This window comes from Carassius carassius, chromosome 3, assembly GCF_963082965.1.
Source record: "Carassius carassius chromosome 3, fCarCar2.1, whole genome shotgun sequence".
Lineage (NCBI taxonomy): Eukaryota > Metazoa > Chordata > Actinopteri > Cypriniformes > Cyprinidae > Carassius > Carassius carassius.
Genome location: NC_081757.1, coordinates 37558605 through 37578371, shown reverse-complemented (window position 1 = coordinate 37578371; position 19767 = coordinate 37558605). Strand labels below are relative to the sequence as shown.

The 19767-nt window shown below is 37.6% G+C and overlaps 1 protein-coding gene across 10 annotated transcripts in view; it reads right to left on the bottom strand.

Moving 5' to 3' along the window:
* Window positions 1-1390, bottom strand: part of neo1a (neogenin 1a) — a 154448-nt gene extending 153058 nt beyond the window's left edge. For 3 of the 10 annotated variants that reach the window (XM_059537281.1, XM_059537332.1, XM_059537338.1), the window contains exon 1: window positions 896-1390. In XM_059537281.1, coding sequence (XP_059393264.1) covers window positions 896-968 — 73 coding nt within the window. In that variant the 5' untranslated portion in view covers window positions 969-1390. The remainder of the gene's footprint in view (window positions 1-895) is intronic. The other 7 variants (XM_059537316.1, XM_059537272.1, XM_059537324.1 and 4 more) reach the window with 4 other exon arrangements.
* Window positions 1391-19767: the final 18377 nt, after the last annotated feature.

Sequence of the window (19767 nt, the reverse complement as noted above, 5' to 3'; positions counted from 1 at the left end):
ATGTCAGAGTTTATATTTAATTATTAATAACAGTTATTCACATCTTCCTATTTATAAAATGAATGTTTTAGAAATTGTGATCAGTGTAAATACATTTGTGTTGCCTATATGCAGCATTAACCAATCTGTATAAATGCACCATTTTCAGGCAGGCTATATATATATATCAAGTGCTATCTTTTCAGTGTAAATGTATGCAAGCAATGGTTTTTGTCCCAGGTATATTCTTTTTGGTTTTCTATCAGAGCAAAGTAATTCACTTTCACTCTTCACCCCAAAACTGCACAGCCACTAAAATAAATAGGATAGATGTTCTTCCCAAAACACATATTTCTCATTTTCTTCCAACAAATACCTTATTCGACCTGAAAAATATAATGGATTAACCACTTTTTTTTTCTTTTCTTTTTTTTTATCAAGATATAATGCAGAAGATCTACGACTTCTTACGGAGACAGTATCTTAGCGCTATATGGCACTCCAGCAGTGCGTGAAAAGCACCGATTTCCACAGACATGAGGTTATTAGCCTATAATTAACGAGACATAATTTACTTATTTTCCATGAGGCCGGTTTGGCGATCCATTATTTAAGAAAGGAATGAGGTTTTCTATTCAGGTGAAAATGTGAAGGTGTTAATGCAGATCACACCTTTGCAGTTAATGAGCCTTTTCAGGGCAAACATAAAGATTACAAAGCGATAGTACACCTTTGTTTTGATTTAGGAGTCTGTCTGAACAGAGCGTGTTTGATGAACTGGACAAAATCCTTGATTTGGTGATAGTAGTAGAAGTTAGTCACACATAGTATTGCATACATTTTCACACATTTGTCACTTTTACACTAACAGACGGCGGGTCGCGATACAGAAAGTTTTAATTCTCGTGAACCTTACCTTTTTCAGCATGTGAAACTGTGATCGTGAGGCAGAAAAGAGAGAGGAGCAGCCGGGCTCCCCGCTCCGCCATCACTTAAACACAAATAAAAGTAGTGTGAAAAGCCTCGAACTCAATCCGTATTTACAATCCGTCTGATCGCGCGAACGGATCAGTTCAACAGTGTGAACACATCCGGAACGAGTTACTTCCGAAAGTTGCCGAGGGAAACATGAAACTCGCTGAGCAGAGGCACGATCAGCCCGAGAAATGCGCTTTAAAACTTCAACAGGCGACCGAGTGAAATCAAAGTCAATCCATATTTCCGAGATTAAACCAACGCCGAGCTGGACAGGAGCGAAATGAGAGGCGTCAGTGCAGACATAATGTGTAAAGGTGACCAGTCTTGGACGGTTGGAGATATTTTTCACTGATCTCAGAGAGAGAGAGAGAGAGAACAGCAGGAATTCGGATCGGACCCTTGGAAAACCGGAACTGGATCAGAAAGAGATCAGGATTCATCACACGTGGCCATCACTTCTTTCCATCTTGAACACTATTTCATTTGAAGTCATTTTTATTGGCTTTTTTGAACAGTTGAATGCTTTAGTTTACATTCAGATCCAAATGATTGAAATACCACACACAAGGACCTACCAGATGTTTCTATAACGTATGTTAATAACGTATAGCTTATACTTGTCGAGACTTAATGAATAAACAACATTTAGGAGGAACAAACGTAACTTAAAACTTTACTTAGAAATAATTGGCTAAATAAATATATTAACAACATTAAGGTGGAACAAAGCTAGTTGCAAATGCTCAAGTTCTTGGGTAAAAACAAACACATTCAATGTCATAAATTCATATTTCATAGTTTGTTAATTAAAGACTAAAGTTATGTTGGTGCCGTTGTGCCAAACATTCCCATTGGGAGGTTATGTTGTGCCAACCGTCTTTACTCACACACCTGTTCTATATGATGTTTGCCAAGTGGCATAATTGATCACAAGCGTCCAAATACTATATCAAGTGTAACTAGTTCCAGTGCTAGTAGTCAGCATTCATATATTTTAAATATTCTCTCTAAATTATTTTTTTAAATATATTTCAAAATACTTTTTTGTTGTCATTTTGACACATAAAAACGGAGAAGTCTTGACAGAAGTAATGTGACAAAAACATTTTCATTCAATTGCCTCTGAAAAATGCAACATTTTCAGATCTGCTCTGGAAACATTGACTTGGAAGAGCTCCATCTACTGACAGATTTACTCAATGAAATCCAGGAATTGTATCAAATGGTCATAACATGGTACTGATTGATCACCATGTTCTTGTGCCATTGTGTTACTTCAAGGTACTTGAAATGGTGCATGTCTGTAAAACATATTATTGCATGGTTCTTTTTTTTGTTGGTGTAGAGTTTTCTCCTAATCAGTATTCTGTTTCGTAAAGGAAGGTGAGTAAATTCCTCAATGAAAATGTTGTATCTATATTTTCATCCTTTGGGTGTGAACAGGATATTAGAGTCAATTCTCACATTAACCATGCACTGCTTACTTCAGTAACATGACATCCTTTGTAATCTGCATAAGCAATTAATATTCACCATTTACCTCTAGTGTATTACACATTATTTGCTGTGGTGAAATTGCAGCATTGTACAGGTTGTACACATTAGGTGCTGGCTGTTATTTTATGCTAATAGTGATATGGGATCTCGTACCATTTACAGCCGAACACACTATTTTTGATTAGCTTGAACCTTTGGGGTCGCCTCAATGTGTTCTCCAGCCAGAAAACAGAGATCCTTGCTTTCTGCAAGAGCCTTGCATGGATTTCAAGGGCCTCTATTTGTTCCTGTCTGGACAGACGTGAAATATGAATGTTGGAATGATGGACAGAACCAAATTGTACATCTGCACGGCTACTTTCGTGTTTTTCTCACTTGGTGGCTGAAGGATTAAAGCACTTGGCAGTGAAACTGCTGAGGATTACAGGGATTAATACAGGTTTAGAAAACGCTAGCGGAATTAATCTGATCACTGTAAGCACTGAACCCTATTAATTTAAAGCAGATTATTTGGTTGTGGACGGGGACATCATATGTCATATGGACACCAGTGTTTGCTGAATTATCAGTATTACAGCCCACAGACTCATCCTGACTGATGCAGGTTAATATATCTTCACCTTCTATGCATTTTGTGTTGTTAATGTTACATCTACTCACTTCTTTCTAAGTGTTTTTATGTCACCCTTCTTCTTTCCAAAATAAATTGTCCTGTCACCGTTTACTCACTAATGTCTTTCCAATTCGGCATCAATTCTTGGATACATTTTGAAGAATTTTTCAAGCTTCAAAAATCATGCAAAACACCATAATTGTAGTATAAAAGTGGTCTATTTGACATTATGTTCCAAGTCGTGTGTGTGAGAAAATGACTAATGTTTATGCCTTTAGTTACTGATAATCACACACTCAAGTAAGCTATAGCCAGATCATTAAAGGAGTCATGTGATGCGATTTCAATTTTTTCTCTCTTTGGAGTATTACAAGCTCTTGTTGCATGAAGAAGATCTGTAAAGTTGCAAAGTCTAAAGTCTCAAATCCAAAGAGATATTCTTTATTAAAGTTAAGATTTTTCCACAGCCCCCTATCATGGCTTATTTAAACATGCCCTCACGTGTCTAAGTCATGATGTGGGAATATTTGTAAAACACCGCCCAAATGTTCATGCAAATAAAGAAGGCGTAACTTTGATTCTCGCTGTTGCCGATGGCACCATGTCGTGGAGACACTGTGTTTCATTGTGAAAGCGAAAATACTTTGCATGGCCTTCCAAAAGAGGACACAACTAGAAAACAGTGGTTAAGCTGTATTCACAACACTGTTGTATTGAACCCAAATATTCAGATGTGTGCATTTTATGGAGGACGAGGACTGTTTCCTGTGAGAGTGGCCTAGAATGCCGACGTCTGTTTCTATAAAGTGGGGCTGTTACAACTTTGCAAGGATAGTCTGGCGCTTCTGACTCACAGTCTGTAAGTACGAAGTATGTTTACATATTTAATGAATTTGCCACTGATGATTTAAACACTAGTTTTAAGCAGTGTAGATTAGCGTTTGTTGTTTGTCATATCAGTAATCAGTAATTACAAATGCCTCAAATATAATACAGTATGTTTTATTATTTTTGTCTTGTCATGCTGGAACACAACATCACAGTATGGTAAGGCAGCATTTCCCAATGCAGGTCTTCTTATTACATATCACGTTTGTTCTATTCGCAAATCATATAGCGCAAATCAATGAATGAATGTTCAGAAGTGAAGTAAACTTCAACGGATTTCCACTGCTCAGGGAGCAATGAACACGGTGCAGGGATCATATCAATTGGAACACAGTTCATGCACGTAGCTCTTTTCTTACGAGCCTTTTATATGAATCAGGTGTGTACACTAAGAGATATGCAAAATATGGAGAACCAGGGGGGTGCGAAGACTGGGATTGGGAACCACTGTGGTAAGACCACTGTGGTAAGGGGCGTGACATTTATGTCACAAGCTTGAGATATCTGGCCAATCACAATGCACTGGATAGCGGGCCAATCAGAGAACACCTCACCTTTCAGAACGATGAGCTTTGTAAAAATCAGCGTGTTTCAGACAGGCAGGGCGCCGGAGCAACAATAGTGTACAATATGTGGAAAATAATGTGTTTTTTGAACCATAAACCGAATAAACACATTGCATTACACCAAAGACACATAATAATGTTCTTTTTAGCAGGGTCACATGACCCCTTTGTATGCATGAATTATGATGAACACATTTTACAAAACATGTCACAAAAATAATTTCAAATGAAAGTTTATTACACTAGAGGTAAACATATAAACTGTTCAAAATTAAATGTTTTCTGGTTTTGTGATGAACTTCTCCTTTACACCTATGTTAACTCTCTACATCCCCCAAAATCTCCTTGAGTACAGCAAAAAAAAAAAAAAAAAAAAAAAGTACCTGCCAAAATGCTGTATTTGTTTGCAGTTGTAACTTTCTTTGCTAATGCAGTGACATTCAGACATTTCTAATGTGTGCAAATGATGATCACCATATCATGGTTTTACGGTTACTATATGATACGTTTATTGTATCATGATGAACACAAAATTCAGTCTTTAAATTAGAATATTATTTCTAAAGCAAAAAAAAGTGATCTAACTAAGAGGGCTTTTACACTGGGCTCGTTTGCTGCGGTCCAAGTCTTAGCACGATTGTGCCTGGTGCTGCCCGCAGCATTGGTCTGCTTTCACACTGAATAGTTTTATCAAACCCAGTTGCGTTTGCAGTCACCTTACGTCATCGCAAACGCACACGGAAAACACAAGGAGAACACAACACGACTGAGCATAGTTGCAATTTTTTTGTTATTTTGATGCTATTATGCACAGCATAATAATCAATTTAAATTATTTTAATTATGTAATTTTAATTAATTTAATTTTGACTTTTAAGAGTGTGTGGAATCAACCTTGGCTCTCTCGTTAGTTGAGGAAACAATGATATCAACAGTGTTACACATTCGGGGGATACTTTACTTCCTGAACAAGTGTGCACCCGATATTGTTGCTTGCACATTCACGCGAACCGCACAACACCTCGGGAGCAACCGAACTCAGACCACCTTCTCCATGTAGTCTCGGGTTCGGTAGCCGAGTGCGCACCAGGGTACGATGACAGCGTTCACATTGGCGATTTTTCATGCAAACCGTGCCCCGTTCTGCTCTAAACTGCCAGTGTGAAAGCGCCCTAAGTGGTTCCCAACCCTGGTCCTGGAGGCATCTCAACACTGCATGTTTTGCATGTCTCTTTAATCAAACACACCTGATTCAGGTCATCATCTCATTAGTAGAGACTCCAAGACAGGGGTTTCAAACTTAATTCCTGGAGGCCCAGAGCCCTGCAGAGTTTTCAACCCTAATTAAACAAACCTGATCCAACTAATCAAGTCCTTCGGCCTTATTTGAAAGTTGACTACATTGTATGTGTGTTGGAGCAGGGTTGGAACAAAACTCTGCAGCGCTCCGGCCCTCCAGGAATTGAGTTTGACACCCCTGTTCCAATACCTGAAACTGGTGTGTGAGAGAAAGGAGACATGCCTCCAGGACCAGGGTTGGGAACCACTGGTCTGACTCCAATTGCATCTGTCTGAAAATGTATTTGCCCCTGTACATATTAACTCCAAAATCTATGATACAAAGCATAAATCCATCAATATACAAAAATAATTAGGAACACATTCACATGTCAGTGATTGTACTGCAAACATTTTCTTTTGTAATTTTGAAAAACTTCATGTACAGCCAGCAATGCTGTCAAAATGTCCACACAGATCCACAAAAAAAATGACTAAAACACTATATTACAAATACCAGGCGAGTAGTTGGCAATGTCACTTTGTAAAGCAACACTACACGCCTGCGGGCTGAAAACTGACTGACTGACAAAAATTGACTGAAAACATAATTTGCATGCAAATGATGTCACCGTTTGTGTTTTCAGGACCCCAAAAAGCTGATGACCAAAGAGCATGAAAAGTTTCAATTTCTAGCTGAAAATGGTGTTGTGTAAACACCCTCTTGAGCATTCCTAATGGGGCTCAGCTGTACCAAATGCGTGATTACCAACTAGGGCCTGATTACGGCCAGCCCTGTTCAATTAAAGGGGTCATATGATGTTGCTAAAAAGAACATTATGTTGTGTATTTGGTGTAATGCAATGCGTTTATGCGGTTTAAGGTTCAAAAACACATTCTTTTCCACATAATGTACATTATTGTTGCTCCTCTATGCCCCGCCTTTCTTGAGATTTTACAAAACTCGTCGTTCTGAAGAGTGAGGTGTTCGCTGATTGGCCAGCTATCCAGTGCTTTGTGATTGGCTGAATACATCAAGCATGTGACGGAAATGTTCACACCTTAACATACTGTGATGCCATCTCCCTTCACAACGAGACAAAACCAATAAAACCCATTACTAACAAGGCATTTGTTGCATTCAGTGGGGACATATAATACATCAATATTTCTCCAAGAGCACAGTGACGATTCATCCAGAGAGTCACAAAAGACCCAAGGACAACATAGAAGGAACTGCAGGCCTTTCTTGCATTAAAAAAGGTCTCTGTTATTATCTGAAAGACACTGGACAAAAAAGGAAAAACAGCATGGCAAAAGGAACATGAAGGCTCATCTGAATTGCCAAAACACACCTTGATGATCCTCAAACTTTTTGGGAGAATGTTTTGTGAACTGAAGAGTCTCATGTGGGATGTTTTGAAGACTGATGTCCTGTTACATATAACATAAACCAAACACAGAATTCTGAATACATACTGTTCATACATACATAAATAAACCTACCTATCAGTCAAGCATGGCAGTGGCAGTGTACTGGTGTGGAGATGCATTGCTGCTTCAGGGCCTGGGCAGCTAGCAGTAACTGCGGAAAACATGAATTCTGCTTTCTACCAGAAAATCCTAAAGAAAAACTTTTAGTCTTCAGTCTATAAGATGAAGCTGGAGCATGACAAGATTATGCTGTTCAAGCTTGAAATGTGCTCCAATGTGGTTGAAATAAAGCAGTTTTGCAAATACAAGTGGGCCGAAATTCCACCGCAGTGCTGTAAAAAAACTGATCTCCACTTATCAGAAGGATTTGGTTGCAGTTATTGGCACAAAGATTTTAAGTTTAGAGGGCAATTAATTTTTCACATGGACGACTTAATGTCTACACATCAACGATATACTAAAAACATTTTAAAAAAGTTTTTCCTTTGTGTTTTTGAAAAGTTTAGAGTACAGACAACAACTTTGTCAAAATCATTATTTAAAAGGATCAACAAAAATGACTGACAACGTTGTAATATGCATTCCAGGCCAGTAGTTGGCAATGTCAATGTCAATCTGTACACATACGCATTCTCATAGGTAATACGCATGTGCATAACGTCACTGCTTTCACAAATATTTGTCGCTTACACAAAGACACTAACAGTATCATTTTCAAAAACCTGTTTAAATGCTGTTGTTGTGTAAATGAATGGCCGAAATACATAAAAAATTTTAAGTTGGATTTTCTGTATGTGTAGCCTATATTTGTATTTATATTATGGTTTTGTGTTCATAGACCAAAAATAAACAAATTGTTTAAATAATAAAAAATTTCAATAATATGTAAGGTCTTTGTAACCAATATTCTCTCTCGATCTAACACACCAAATATTTCTCTCATGATACTCAGACAGCTGCAGGTAGTGAATTCCCTTTGGAGTGGCACTGGAAAACATTCTGCAACATGACAGTGGTTTTGACACAAATACTTTTATACTTCTCAGGGTGGCTTATGAAAATGATCTCAGAAGAACAGAACTTTCCAAACAGTAAATCCTTAAATTTGTCTTAACTTAAAAGCAGTTCAAAGCAGAGAACAGTTCATTTGGGTAGAAGATGAAAAAAAAAAATCAGAAATGTAGAGAGCAGAGACTAATGATCTAAAGAGGGTCGGCCATCTTTCACCCCACCGGGGGGCTTAGTGGAGGCTGACTTGTCCCACAGCACAGCAGGGGAGCCATACCAAGATGGAATGCCCAAAAATTGCCTGTCACAAATTCAGAACAAATTCTGGGTGTCTTGTGCATCACATGGCCAAAGCCTCTTAGAGTTTGTCAAAAAAAAAAAAAACGTGGTTAATTTCACAGATGTTAGTGTTATTGATAGACAGCATAATAGCAAAGCAGAACAAGAGGAAATGCTGCACTTTAAAGTATATACCATGGAAGTGATGGATTACTGTAGTTTTTGAACATAGTTGAATAATGATGTAAAAGGCTTTAATGTAAGAAGTTTATTTAACCAATTGTTATGCATATGAAGTGAGCACAATGAAACAGCACTTTAACACACAGCTTTTAATTCCGAAATTGGCCACATTTCCACATTCTTTGTGGTTAAGAGCTTTCTTCCCGACAGAGGAGGTGGGCTGTTGTTGTTGTTGGAAAGAATATGATCACTTAAAGGGGTTCTTTCAATCGTAGTGACCGCATGAACTTGCAGGATGTACAACAGTGAGGGAATATGAAATGCCCAAATGTTTATCTCGCACTCGTTTTAAAACCAATCTGAATCATGACTCTTTCTGCCTGACAAGAACACAATCAATATCTTGAGCATTTGATAAGAAAATCCAACTCCACATCTTATTTATTCTACATTTTGCACAGAGTATTCCTTTCTGTGATCGAATATTAGATTGTGTTGCATATAGAAAGCATATCTCATATATCCATAGGATCTATCCATCCATCCATCCATCCATTGATGCTTGCATGTACTATAAAATAAATAAGGGTTTTGGTGGAGAGATAAAAACTGTGAGAAAAACTGAGAGGAAATGTGGGAGTAATCATGTTTTTTAAATTATGTGCAATCATACATTGTAACAATTCATTTTGTAAAGTCATATGCATATGCATGTGCTCTGTTTCTCTGTTTTTCTTGAAGAAGTCATTGACCTTGGACTCTCTGGAACCGTGTCTTTCACTTCATTGGCCATTATTTATGTTTATTTATACATGTTCTTGGCAAAAGCTTGCTTGCCAAAGCAAATTATCAGAAAACACAGATACTGTGTTGTATGCAAGTATCCAAGTCAAGTATTTGGATGAAAAATGTGTAGTGGGGTGGGGTGAAGGAAAGACGTGAACTACCAAGAATTACACAAGATGTTGAAAAAATTTGATGGGGAAATAATGGAAATGAACTGACTTTAGTCCCTTGGTAAAGAAGGAGATGAAAGAGTCTTGGTAATACTTGGGTTCCAGATGTTTATGCAATAGGAAACCAAACTAAATCGAACTGTAAGGACCCACATTATACTTGGAGATAAATCTACTGTCATTGTGTAAACATTCATATTCCTAGTGTGATGGATCTCCCAGATGCGCGTTCTGCTTGCCATCAATACTGTAAACACTGTTGATGATTCACTCTAAACAACCTGACTAACAAACCTAAATATTCTGCGAGAGAAATGTTGATCACTCTCAAAAGATGAAAATGAGCGAGATAATCTGTTCCACCGAGAGGAAGCTGTACTGCAGCCGGTTTTTGTTGCAGTAAGTCAGAAGAAAGGAATTGCCATTTAGTCCAGATTAATGTCATGAACAGAGAATGCATTTACCTCATCTATACAATTTTGCTTCATTTGAACATTACCTTAAAAGGTTTCAGAGTTTTATTGTGGTAAAGGAACCTACTGAGTAACTACATGTATGCAAACTTCCTTGAACAATGGAATGCTGTTATCAGGTAAGATTACTTGAGCACACATTTAGACCCACCTGCTCTAATGATAAACTGGGTTAATGCATGTTTACAAATGTCAGCTTTGTCAAGCTCATTTCCTTGAAATTCATTTCAGGATATTGGATTCTTTTATTTTTCTCCTTACGCACTTATCTAAAACTGTTGAAAAAACAAGAAAAACAGGATGCGTTTAGATTTTTAAGTTCCCCATATACACTACTTTGTTTAAATTTGTTGAAACTGCAGATTTCTTGTTCAGCAGATATTCAGCTAGTAAAATGGTAGTCTCATGTAGCCAGACCTTCAGGCTGAAGGTCTGGAATTCAAGGCAGCTTTCATTGGCCGAGGCCCGCCTATGAGGCCGTTTGACTGACATGTCAAACAACAAACCACAATCCATTTCGTGGATCATCACGTTTCAGGGCGTGGAAATGTCGCCACAATAACAGACCGGTGTGTAAAACTCTCGGACGTATTTTAAAGATTCTATGCCGCAAACTTTAAATATTTCTTTTTTCGTGAAGGGTTTTGGTGCCAAGGTATTTTTGTTTTCAGGTGGAACATTAAAGAACGCAACACATACGTCTCGTGGAAATCCTGTAGAATTCAACCAATCCGACGACTTTTGTGTCCAATATACATCAGACGTTTAGCCAACGTCCGTGGGCGTGACGTCTGAGGCTGAGACAAGTAAAATGGTAACGTGTAAATGTAAAAAGCTTTTAACATCACAGCACAAATAAAATCTAACAATAATGAAGAAACACAAGAAATTTACATAAAGTCCCAATTGTATAATCAAAGTATATACATAGTACATAGTATGTAATAGTATAATCAGTTACCATATAATTCATTCATGCTGCAATGTATGTTGGGTGCTTACAAAACCGTAACATTTCAGCAATATTAATACTATTAGTATCTGTGTTTCCAAACTGGAAAATGTATGTTTTTATTATTTATTTATTTATTTATTTATTTTTTAAATATGGAAATTTGTTTGAATCTTATGAATGCACATATACATCTAGTGATATCTAGCCTATGTTCTAGATTTCCAACTCAATGGAGTTCTTTGTTCGATGTCATTTGCATAAATGTATTTTCCCATATATATGTAGTATAACAATTGTCTAATCAGAAAAAAATTAGGCAGAGCATTATCTTGAGAGCAGACAATTTGTTGCCAGCTGCCTCAAGCTTAACAGTTGAGAAATAACACATCTGTTTGCAGCTGCTACTGATTGTAAGCGGGGAAAAAAAGAAAGCTTTATTCAATCACTATATAATTACAAATCTGTCTGAATGCATTGATGCATTTACACAGTTGTGTTCATGTTGTATCACTGAAGGAATCTGACACTTTTCGATCCCCGTCAGGATTTCAGAATATAGATCAATGTTTAACCAAGCTTTAACCAACACAATTCAATATTTATTAATACGTAAAGATTTTAGTGTAGCAGAATGGTGACATACTTTTTTAAAATTTCATTCTTCAGTGAAGATCTTTATGTCTTGCTAGCATTCTCAAATCTAGTATTTATTTAAATTGTTAAGAGTAATTTGCTCGTTTCAAATACTCTTGATAACAGTGAGTTTTTTTGAGAACAATCTGCACAAAGCAGAAATATTTGGCTCAAGTTAGTTAAGTTTAATATAATATGCATTCATAAATATCCTTGTATGTCTTTTATAAGCGCTATTTACTTTTTTTCATTCTGTCTAATTTTGTACATTGTTATTTATTTTGAAGCATATTGGAGTACGGCTGATTATTGGCTGTTGTGAATGGAAGACAGCGTATGGTTGGGAGGCGCAGTAGGGATTGGTGTTGGCATGACATATGGGCTTCCTCTGCTAGAGCTCCTCCAGTTCTTCTGAGCAGGTGTAACAGCAATTTACTGGCGGGGACAGCTCAACAATAATTTGATGAGCACCAACTGGCAACAGTCCCTCATCGCTGGGTCTCAGAGGCAGAATATACAGCGCTCTGCCAGCCAAGGCACGATGCCACAGCACCAAAAGCAACGCCAACGTCCTCATAAATGTTGTGTTATGAGTTCATGCATTCTCATGCTGTAATGAGGGTCTAAAACAAAGTTTATTGGATGCTGATATGTACATAATGATGTAATTGTTTGATTCAAACATCATTTGCCTTTCGAACTGAGGAAGCAATCATAATGGAGAATTTACATTTTTAATGAATTATATAGGAATAGAAATTTACATTTGAATGAGCATAGAAATCAAAATGGATTTTAAAGTTGACTTCCATAATATGAACGTGAACTGTACTTTTAAGCTTCTTTCAGAATTCCAGTATATCCATGTTCTGAATCCCAGTTTACATTCTATCCATAAAATAGTATCAAAAATTTGTCTGTTCCAAATCATATTATGTTGAAATAAGAATCCCAGACGTACCCACATGTTTTTAATGTCTTATCCGCATTTTATCTAATCTGAAAAATATTGTAAACGTTCATATGCATTTACTAATTAACTTAAAAATGGTCACTTATGCATTCACATGAGGAGAGTTCTCAGCATAAAAGACAATTGACTAGCAGATCAACTTCGTTTCTCACCTATGAATTGAAATGTAGAGGATGTTAAAGGGTTAGTTTGCCCCAAAAAGTGATATCTGTCCATTTTCTACTCACTCTTGAAGCATCCTAGGTGTATGTGACTTTCTCCTTTCACAATAATCCAGTCGGAGTTATATTAAAAATGGTCTTTGCTCTTCCAAGCCTTTCAATGGTGGTAAACGGGTGTTTGTTGTCAACAGTTCAGAAGACGTGCATCTGTAATGAAACGTCCCTCACGCGGCTCTGGGGGGTAATTAAAGGCCCACTGTAGCAAATCCATGCGTTTTTGTAAGATAAATATCCAGATTTCAAAAGTAAGAGCACAACAGATGTGCGCACTTTATTTTATGTCTTCTGAACTGTTGACAACAAACACCCTCTTACACCCATTGAAAGGCTTGGAAGAGCAAGGGCAATTTTTAACTTTGATTGGATTATTCTGAAAGAAGAAATTCACACACACCTAGGATGCTTCGAGGATGAGTAGAAGATGGACGAATTTTCATTCTCGGGTGAACTAACCCTTTAACTGTGACAAGATGATTGACAGGACAGTTTAAACAGTGACAGAATGAATTTAACTAGCAGTCTTTTAAAGATCCAATTATGATGAAGTAGTATGTCTAAAAGCTCTTTTTCTACACATTCTAAAGTATGTACTTTCTTCACTAATTGAGTGCATACTATACAATCGTCATTTGCCAAGTTTTTCTTCCACATGTAAAAAATCTCCATTCTTATTGGTGGAATCAGTTATTCAGTCTTTTAAATAATGAGCCCCTCGCCAAAGTGCTCCTCTTCCATTTTCTCTGGACAATTTATTCTGCCCATCATTTGTACTGTGTAAGTCAGAGAGAAAGGCTGTAATAAAGCAGGCTGTTCGTATTCCACAGGCAGAGCGATTGCAGGTAGCAGACAAAACCAGTCACCATAATGTGTTATTCATCACCTCAGAGCTATTCAATGCAAGGCCACAGTGTGATACAGACACACACCTGATACACAGGCACGCATGCATAGACACGTACAGACACACGCATGGCCTTCTAGCCAAACCGCAGCAATGATACTTTGTTTCTAAATCCAGCACATTTTATAGTTTTCACAGTGGTTCTCCAATTTGGCACAGTGTTCACATTTTTTCCTCAACAGTGAGTGATTTTATAAAAAGCTTTGTAGAAAGAAATAATTAGGTACCCAAGGTATAACATAGCTAATTATGGATGCACTGCAACAATCTGACTCAGAAAAGTGAATATGCAGGCTTCAATCTAGTAAACATGTGAATAAAGTAATTATTCACAATCACGGTGTTCCTTTTTATTCTTTACTTTCTGTCTGTGTTAATTTCATGGAAAATTTACAAAACATTTTGGAAAACTTTTAAACTATAAATGAAAAGCAAAAGCTATTTATTTTATATAAAAACATATATTTGATTTATTATTTTTAGTTCTGTTCTGCAACGCATAGGTCAAGTCTGTAATCTCCAGTATAAATAAAAGCAATTCCAATGTTGTCATAAATCTGTTTGGAAAGTTCTATCTGCTAGTTCCATCTAATTAAGTTCACGACCCTGGATTTTCAGCAGAGGGAGCTCTTCATCCCAAGGGTTTAATAAAGCACATTCTGTAGAGGATGTTTACATCTGATATTGCTCAAGTTGATAGTGGGAATAATGTATTAGCATAATGAGAAAGATGTAATTTTCGAAAAGTCATCTTAAGGACAGATAATGTTACTGGTGCAAGAGAAACTCTTTTCCACGTGTGAATGTGTATTGATACTTCTGAGGCCTAAACTTAGACTATAATCTTATTAATATTGCAATTTTTATATCGTAAGATTGAGTGAAGAGCAAACTGATTATTGTTTCTTAGATTTTTCTTCCGAGACCCTCATAATTTCAGATTTGCCTAAATAAAGCATTTGCAAGTCAATACATTTCAGAAGGAATTCAAAAATTATAATCAAACTATTTTGAAACCATACTATATGAGCTATGGTAAAATTACATTAGATGGTATTGACACTTACTACTCTTTGCACTTCAGTGTATTGTAGTGCACTATAAAACAATATGAAATAACATAAACATGAGCTGCACTGTCAATAGCATCAAAAGTGTTAAAAGCTAAATCTGTTATGCCACATCCCAATTACTGATTGTGTTTCCCACAACATCTATGTTAGACATCTATGGATGCAAGTTCCATTGTTACCAACATAGTTCAACATTTCAGTGTTTCCTGAAACCACAGTTCAAATGAACATTCACAACTAACAAGGCTGCAACTATAGCTCTCAAACTCTTGTTACATATTTTAGTGTATAAACAATCAGTACTATAGGCTGCATTTCCCAGAAGCATTGTTAGCCTATTGTTAATACATCTCAGACAGAAAAAACAAAAGTAATGCCTTTAATGATTTCTTCTCTTCTGCATCACCGTTCTTCACCATTATCAAGAGTATCACAACATAAGTGTGTGGTGCTGACAAAGAACCTGCATGTTCTGTGCCTTGTTTACAGGCAGAAGAATGCGCACGCATCCGTAATGGTACTTTCGATAATGGTGGAGGATGGTGACGCAGAAGAGAAAAATTGTTGAATGAAGTTGTTTTTGTTTTCTTTGCACACGGAAAATATTCTCGGAGCATACAGTTGAACCGCTATTGTCACATGGAGTTGTAATAATAAAAACCTTCATATTCATCCGGAAGAAGGAGGCGGGAACCGGCGCACAATCAACGGAAAACTTTAATGATCAAAATAAACACAAAACAGCGCATCAGCCCCTCACGGACGACTGATGCGCACAAAATAAAACCAAAACCTAAAATAAAGCCTTCACTGTCGTCGCTCCAGTTTTATATCCTTCCATCTCCTCCGTGGGCCTCAAGACCGGCGGGTCGAACAGGTGTAGCTCATCTCCAATCACTCCACCGGCCTCGCTCCCATGTCCCTCGGCCCCGCCCCACTCATCACAGGAGTATTTTAACAATGTCTTTATACTACGTTTCTGTGTCTGGGAACATTTGTATTGTTGTCTATGCAGGGTAAGAAAGCTCTCGGATTTTATCCAAAATATCTTAAATTGTGTTCCAAAGATGAACGAAAGTCTTACAGCTTTGGAACAACTTGAGGGTGAGTAATTAATGACAGAATTTTAATTTTTGGGTGAACTGTCCCTTTAAGCAGATGTTTGGGAAACACACCAGCTCAACTAGACAATGGTGGGTGGAGAAATAGCCTTTGCCAACTAGATTTGGGCCGCATTACACTTCATGTTTTTAATGCCCTTCACTCGCTAACTTCCCTCTGTCTCGTTGACTCTGATGTATATCATTTGTTACATTGAGTGCCAACTAATGGCAAAACTCTTGCAAATCGGCTGAATTTGGAAAACACCAAGCCCTTGATCATTTGGAATCCTCTATGGAGTTGGTATATTATTTACATTTACAGTTTTGTTTGGTGCAGCACTCTATTTATATAGATTTGCTTAGGCTGGTTTAAATATAAAAATATATATATTTCATAGAGTTGTTTGGTGTGGGGGTAACATTACAATAGCTCTGCACTGAGTGACTAGGAGTGTACATATGAAGTAAACTCACTCACTCTGTCTGTCCATATAAACTACCCTCATCCACTTCAAGAAGTGGAGGAAAATGGCAACGGGGATTCCTAGAGGGAAAGTGCTTAGGAAAGTTTGTAAAAAAAGTGAAGTGGAACACAGCCTTAGTGTTAATAGACATTCACTATGAATAATTCCTTTTTTATACACCCTGTAACAATGGTCTCATTTGTTTCTATTTTTAAGAGAAAAATCTATATTTAAATGTGTTAAATGAGCAATGCATTTTTCCTCTTGTTTGTAATTCAGGTTGAGTTTTGTCAACTCTTAATGTTTGAAAACAAGAAGAATATGCAATTTGTTGAAGCATGCTCAACATACAATACTCTGCTTGACCTTGTGGAGAAATTAAACAATGCAGGGTTGGAGAGACAGCATGGAAACTGTAAACATCTATCATTAGAGCTTTGCAAACAAACTCTGAACTCCGAGAGCAGATTCCACAGGCTTTTCAGGGAACATCTAATGAAACTAAATCCAGGGCTCTGCGTCTATCCCACAACACCCCCCACCCTCGCCCGGGTCATTATGACTGATGAGGTGCTACTCTACGGCCCTGACCCACTCAGCTCTCAGCTTGCTACAATGGAACGCACACACTCGTGTAGTCTAACACGGAGGCCATTATCTGCCGAACAATATTCTCTGCACACAACCAGCTCCATTATACAACCTCATTTCTCTAAAGACACGGGCGGACGGGAGCGAGCTCATTTCACACTGAAACACTACACCTGAGAGGCAGTCTTTTAACAGAGAGGTAACACAATAGATTGGACTCGAGACCAGCTGGATTACGGGAAAGCAAGGTGTGGGATTGTCAAATAAATCTGTTTATTGAACATTCAAAGCAGAGCAGTGCTATCTGATGTGACTTTCTTCCCACAACTGCTAATAACTAATCTATTCTGTTCTCTTTTGTTCAGTATGACATTTGATGGAAGACCCCATGCACCACACGGGGCGAGTTATCTGGGATAACCAAAACCCTCCCTCCCACCAACTCCAAAGAGCTTTGAAGCTCCAGCTTGACAAATGAAAGAACTTACAACAGATAAATGATGGGCCATCCGTTTCCTTACATGCATGATGAGACATGACAAAGCCATGTTTAACAGCAAGGTATATTTTGGTTTTTGTTTGAACTTATTTCTAGTACTCATGTGTTAGATTTTCCATCATGGTGGGGACTTCCCATTGACTTCTGTTGTTTAATACTCAACAAATAATATTTTATACCCCTAAATCTCCCCTTGGAGCTCATTTAAATCTATTGCATTTTTATATTATCATTATTAAGATTATTAAACAGTTTTCTAGTTCCCTGAATGTCTTTTCAAGAGTCAAATTAATGGAATATTATATAGGCAAAACTTTATAAACTAAACAATAAAATTGTGTCTACCTTTATTCAATTCCTACACTGCAGTTTATATGATAAAGCTTAATCAAATAAGTATACTTCTGTATTTTGGTTGCAGTGTAACCAATTCAGTTTAACTTTTGTTTCTCCATTCCAAAAAACACACTTTGGAGAACACAGAGCTTTCCATTTGCTCTCTATTCAATCTCCCCAAAGCAGGAATGTCTAACCCTAACCCTACTCCTGGAGAGCTACCATCCTGCAGACATCTATCACACACCTGCCTGTAATTAACAAGTCACCTCGAACACCTTGATTAGCAGGTTCAGATGTGTTTGATTGGGGTTGGAGCTCAAATCTTCAAATCTCCTGGAGCAGAGTTGGTGAAGTGAAGTGACATACAGCCAAGTATGGAATTCGTGCTCTGCATTTAACCCATCCAAAGTGCACACACACAGAGCAGTGAACACACACACAGAACACACACCCGGAGCAGTGGGCAGCCATTTATGCTGCGGCGCCCGGGGAGCAGTTGGGGGTTTGGTGCCTTGCTCAAGGGCACCTAAGTTGTGGTATTGCAAGCCCAAGATTCGAACCCACAACCCTAGGGTTAGGAGTCAAACTCTCTAACCACTAGGCAACGACTCTTGGTGACCCCTGCACTAACATTAAGGTTCTGCTATTTCAACAATATCTCAAATTGTGCTAGCATTTGAGTATGAACCCACCAGTATAAACTTTTACACAACCAAATTATCTGATAAGCTATTTACATAAATTTTGTAGCATCATGTTCTAAATGTACATTCTGTATGTCAGTAGTTCATTAATTTTCTATTAGAAATTTTTAAGTTTTAGGAGAAATATATCTCAATAAATCCAGTTGAGTAATGAAATGTTAAGTTTTAAGCAATAAGTTATCTTCTGGAGAGACAAAGTTCAGGTGAGATATGAGCTTTCCTCTAAACACTCTTCTCATTCTCATCTCATGAAAGGTAAAAGGTTTTAACATATATGACCAAAAATGAAGGTTCTGAATTACTTTTACCCACCTTCATTCCAAATCTGTCACTCCAAGCCTTTTACCAGACTGAATTTGTTCCCACTCTGGCAGCTTTTACATTTTATGCTAGTGTATTCACCATCTTTGGTCATTATTTACCCAGACACATGTTGTTCCAAGAAGTGTTCCATAACCTTTTAATTTTTTTTCCAGTAAAAGAAAAAGAAAAAAGAAAAAAGCAGAACAAAAATTAGTTGAAAGGGCACAAAAACTGTCAGGAACAAACAGAAATGTAAGGCTGAAACTCTGAAATCTTATTCACATCACCAGGTTCACATTCAGAAAATCACACCCGATGTTGACAATGATGCCAAATATATTCTTTAGTGTCATAACTCAATGCAGCATGCCAGTTTGCACAACAGAATATCTGATTTAAAAGATTTAAGTAATGAGTTCCATTTCAGACTGTTCATTGCACAAAATTTGTATCACAAGTCAAATATGCTTCGTTTTTTTTTATCTTCACAGAATGTTGCATTTCTGGGCAAACTATTGTTTTAAGGACTGTCAGGCAGTTCTTCTGTATTACGTTGTTTTTAGATGTTGGTTCACCGTGACTGACTAGCATTGGAGATAATGTGAGAGAGCTGGCTCGATGCTCACTGCCACAGGGATTTGGCAGACATTCTGAACGATGGACAGAAGAAGATTTATGAGAGCACCACATGCAGTCGAGGTGCAGCTCCACAAACCCCCTCCATTTTTATGTGGATTGTTGGTGCATCACTAGATCCCAGAATCCTTCCCTCCCTCCCTCTAGCTTTCTGATTGGTAACAGGTGGCTGAGATGGATGTTCAGGCAGGAGGGAGAGAGGAATGGTTGACTCAAAAGCAAATGAGTTACACATTATGA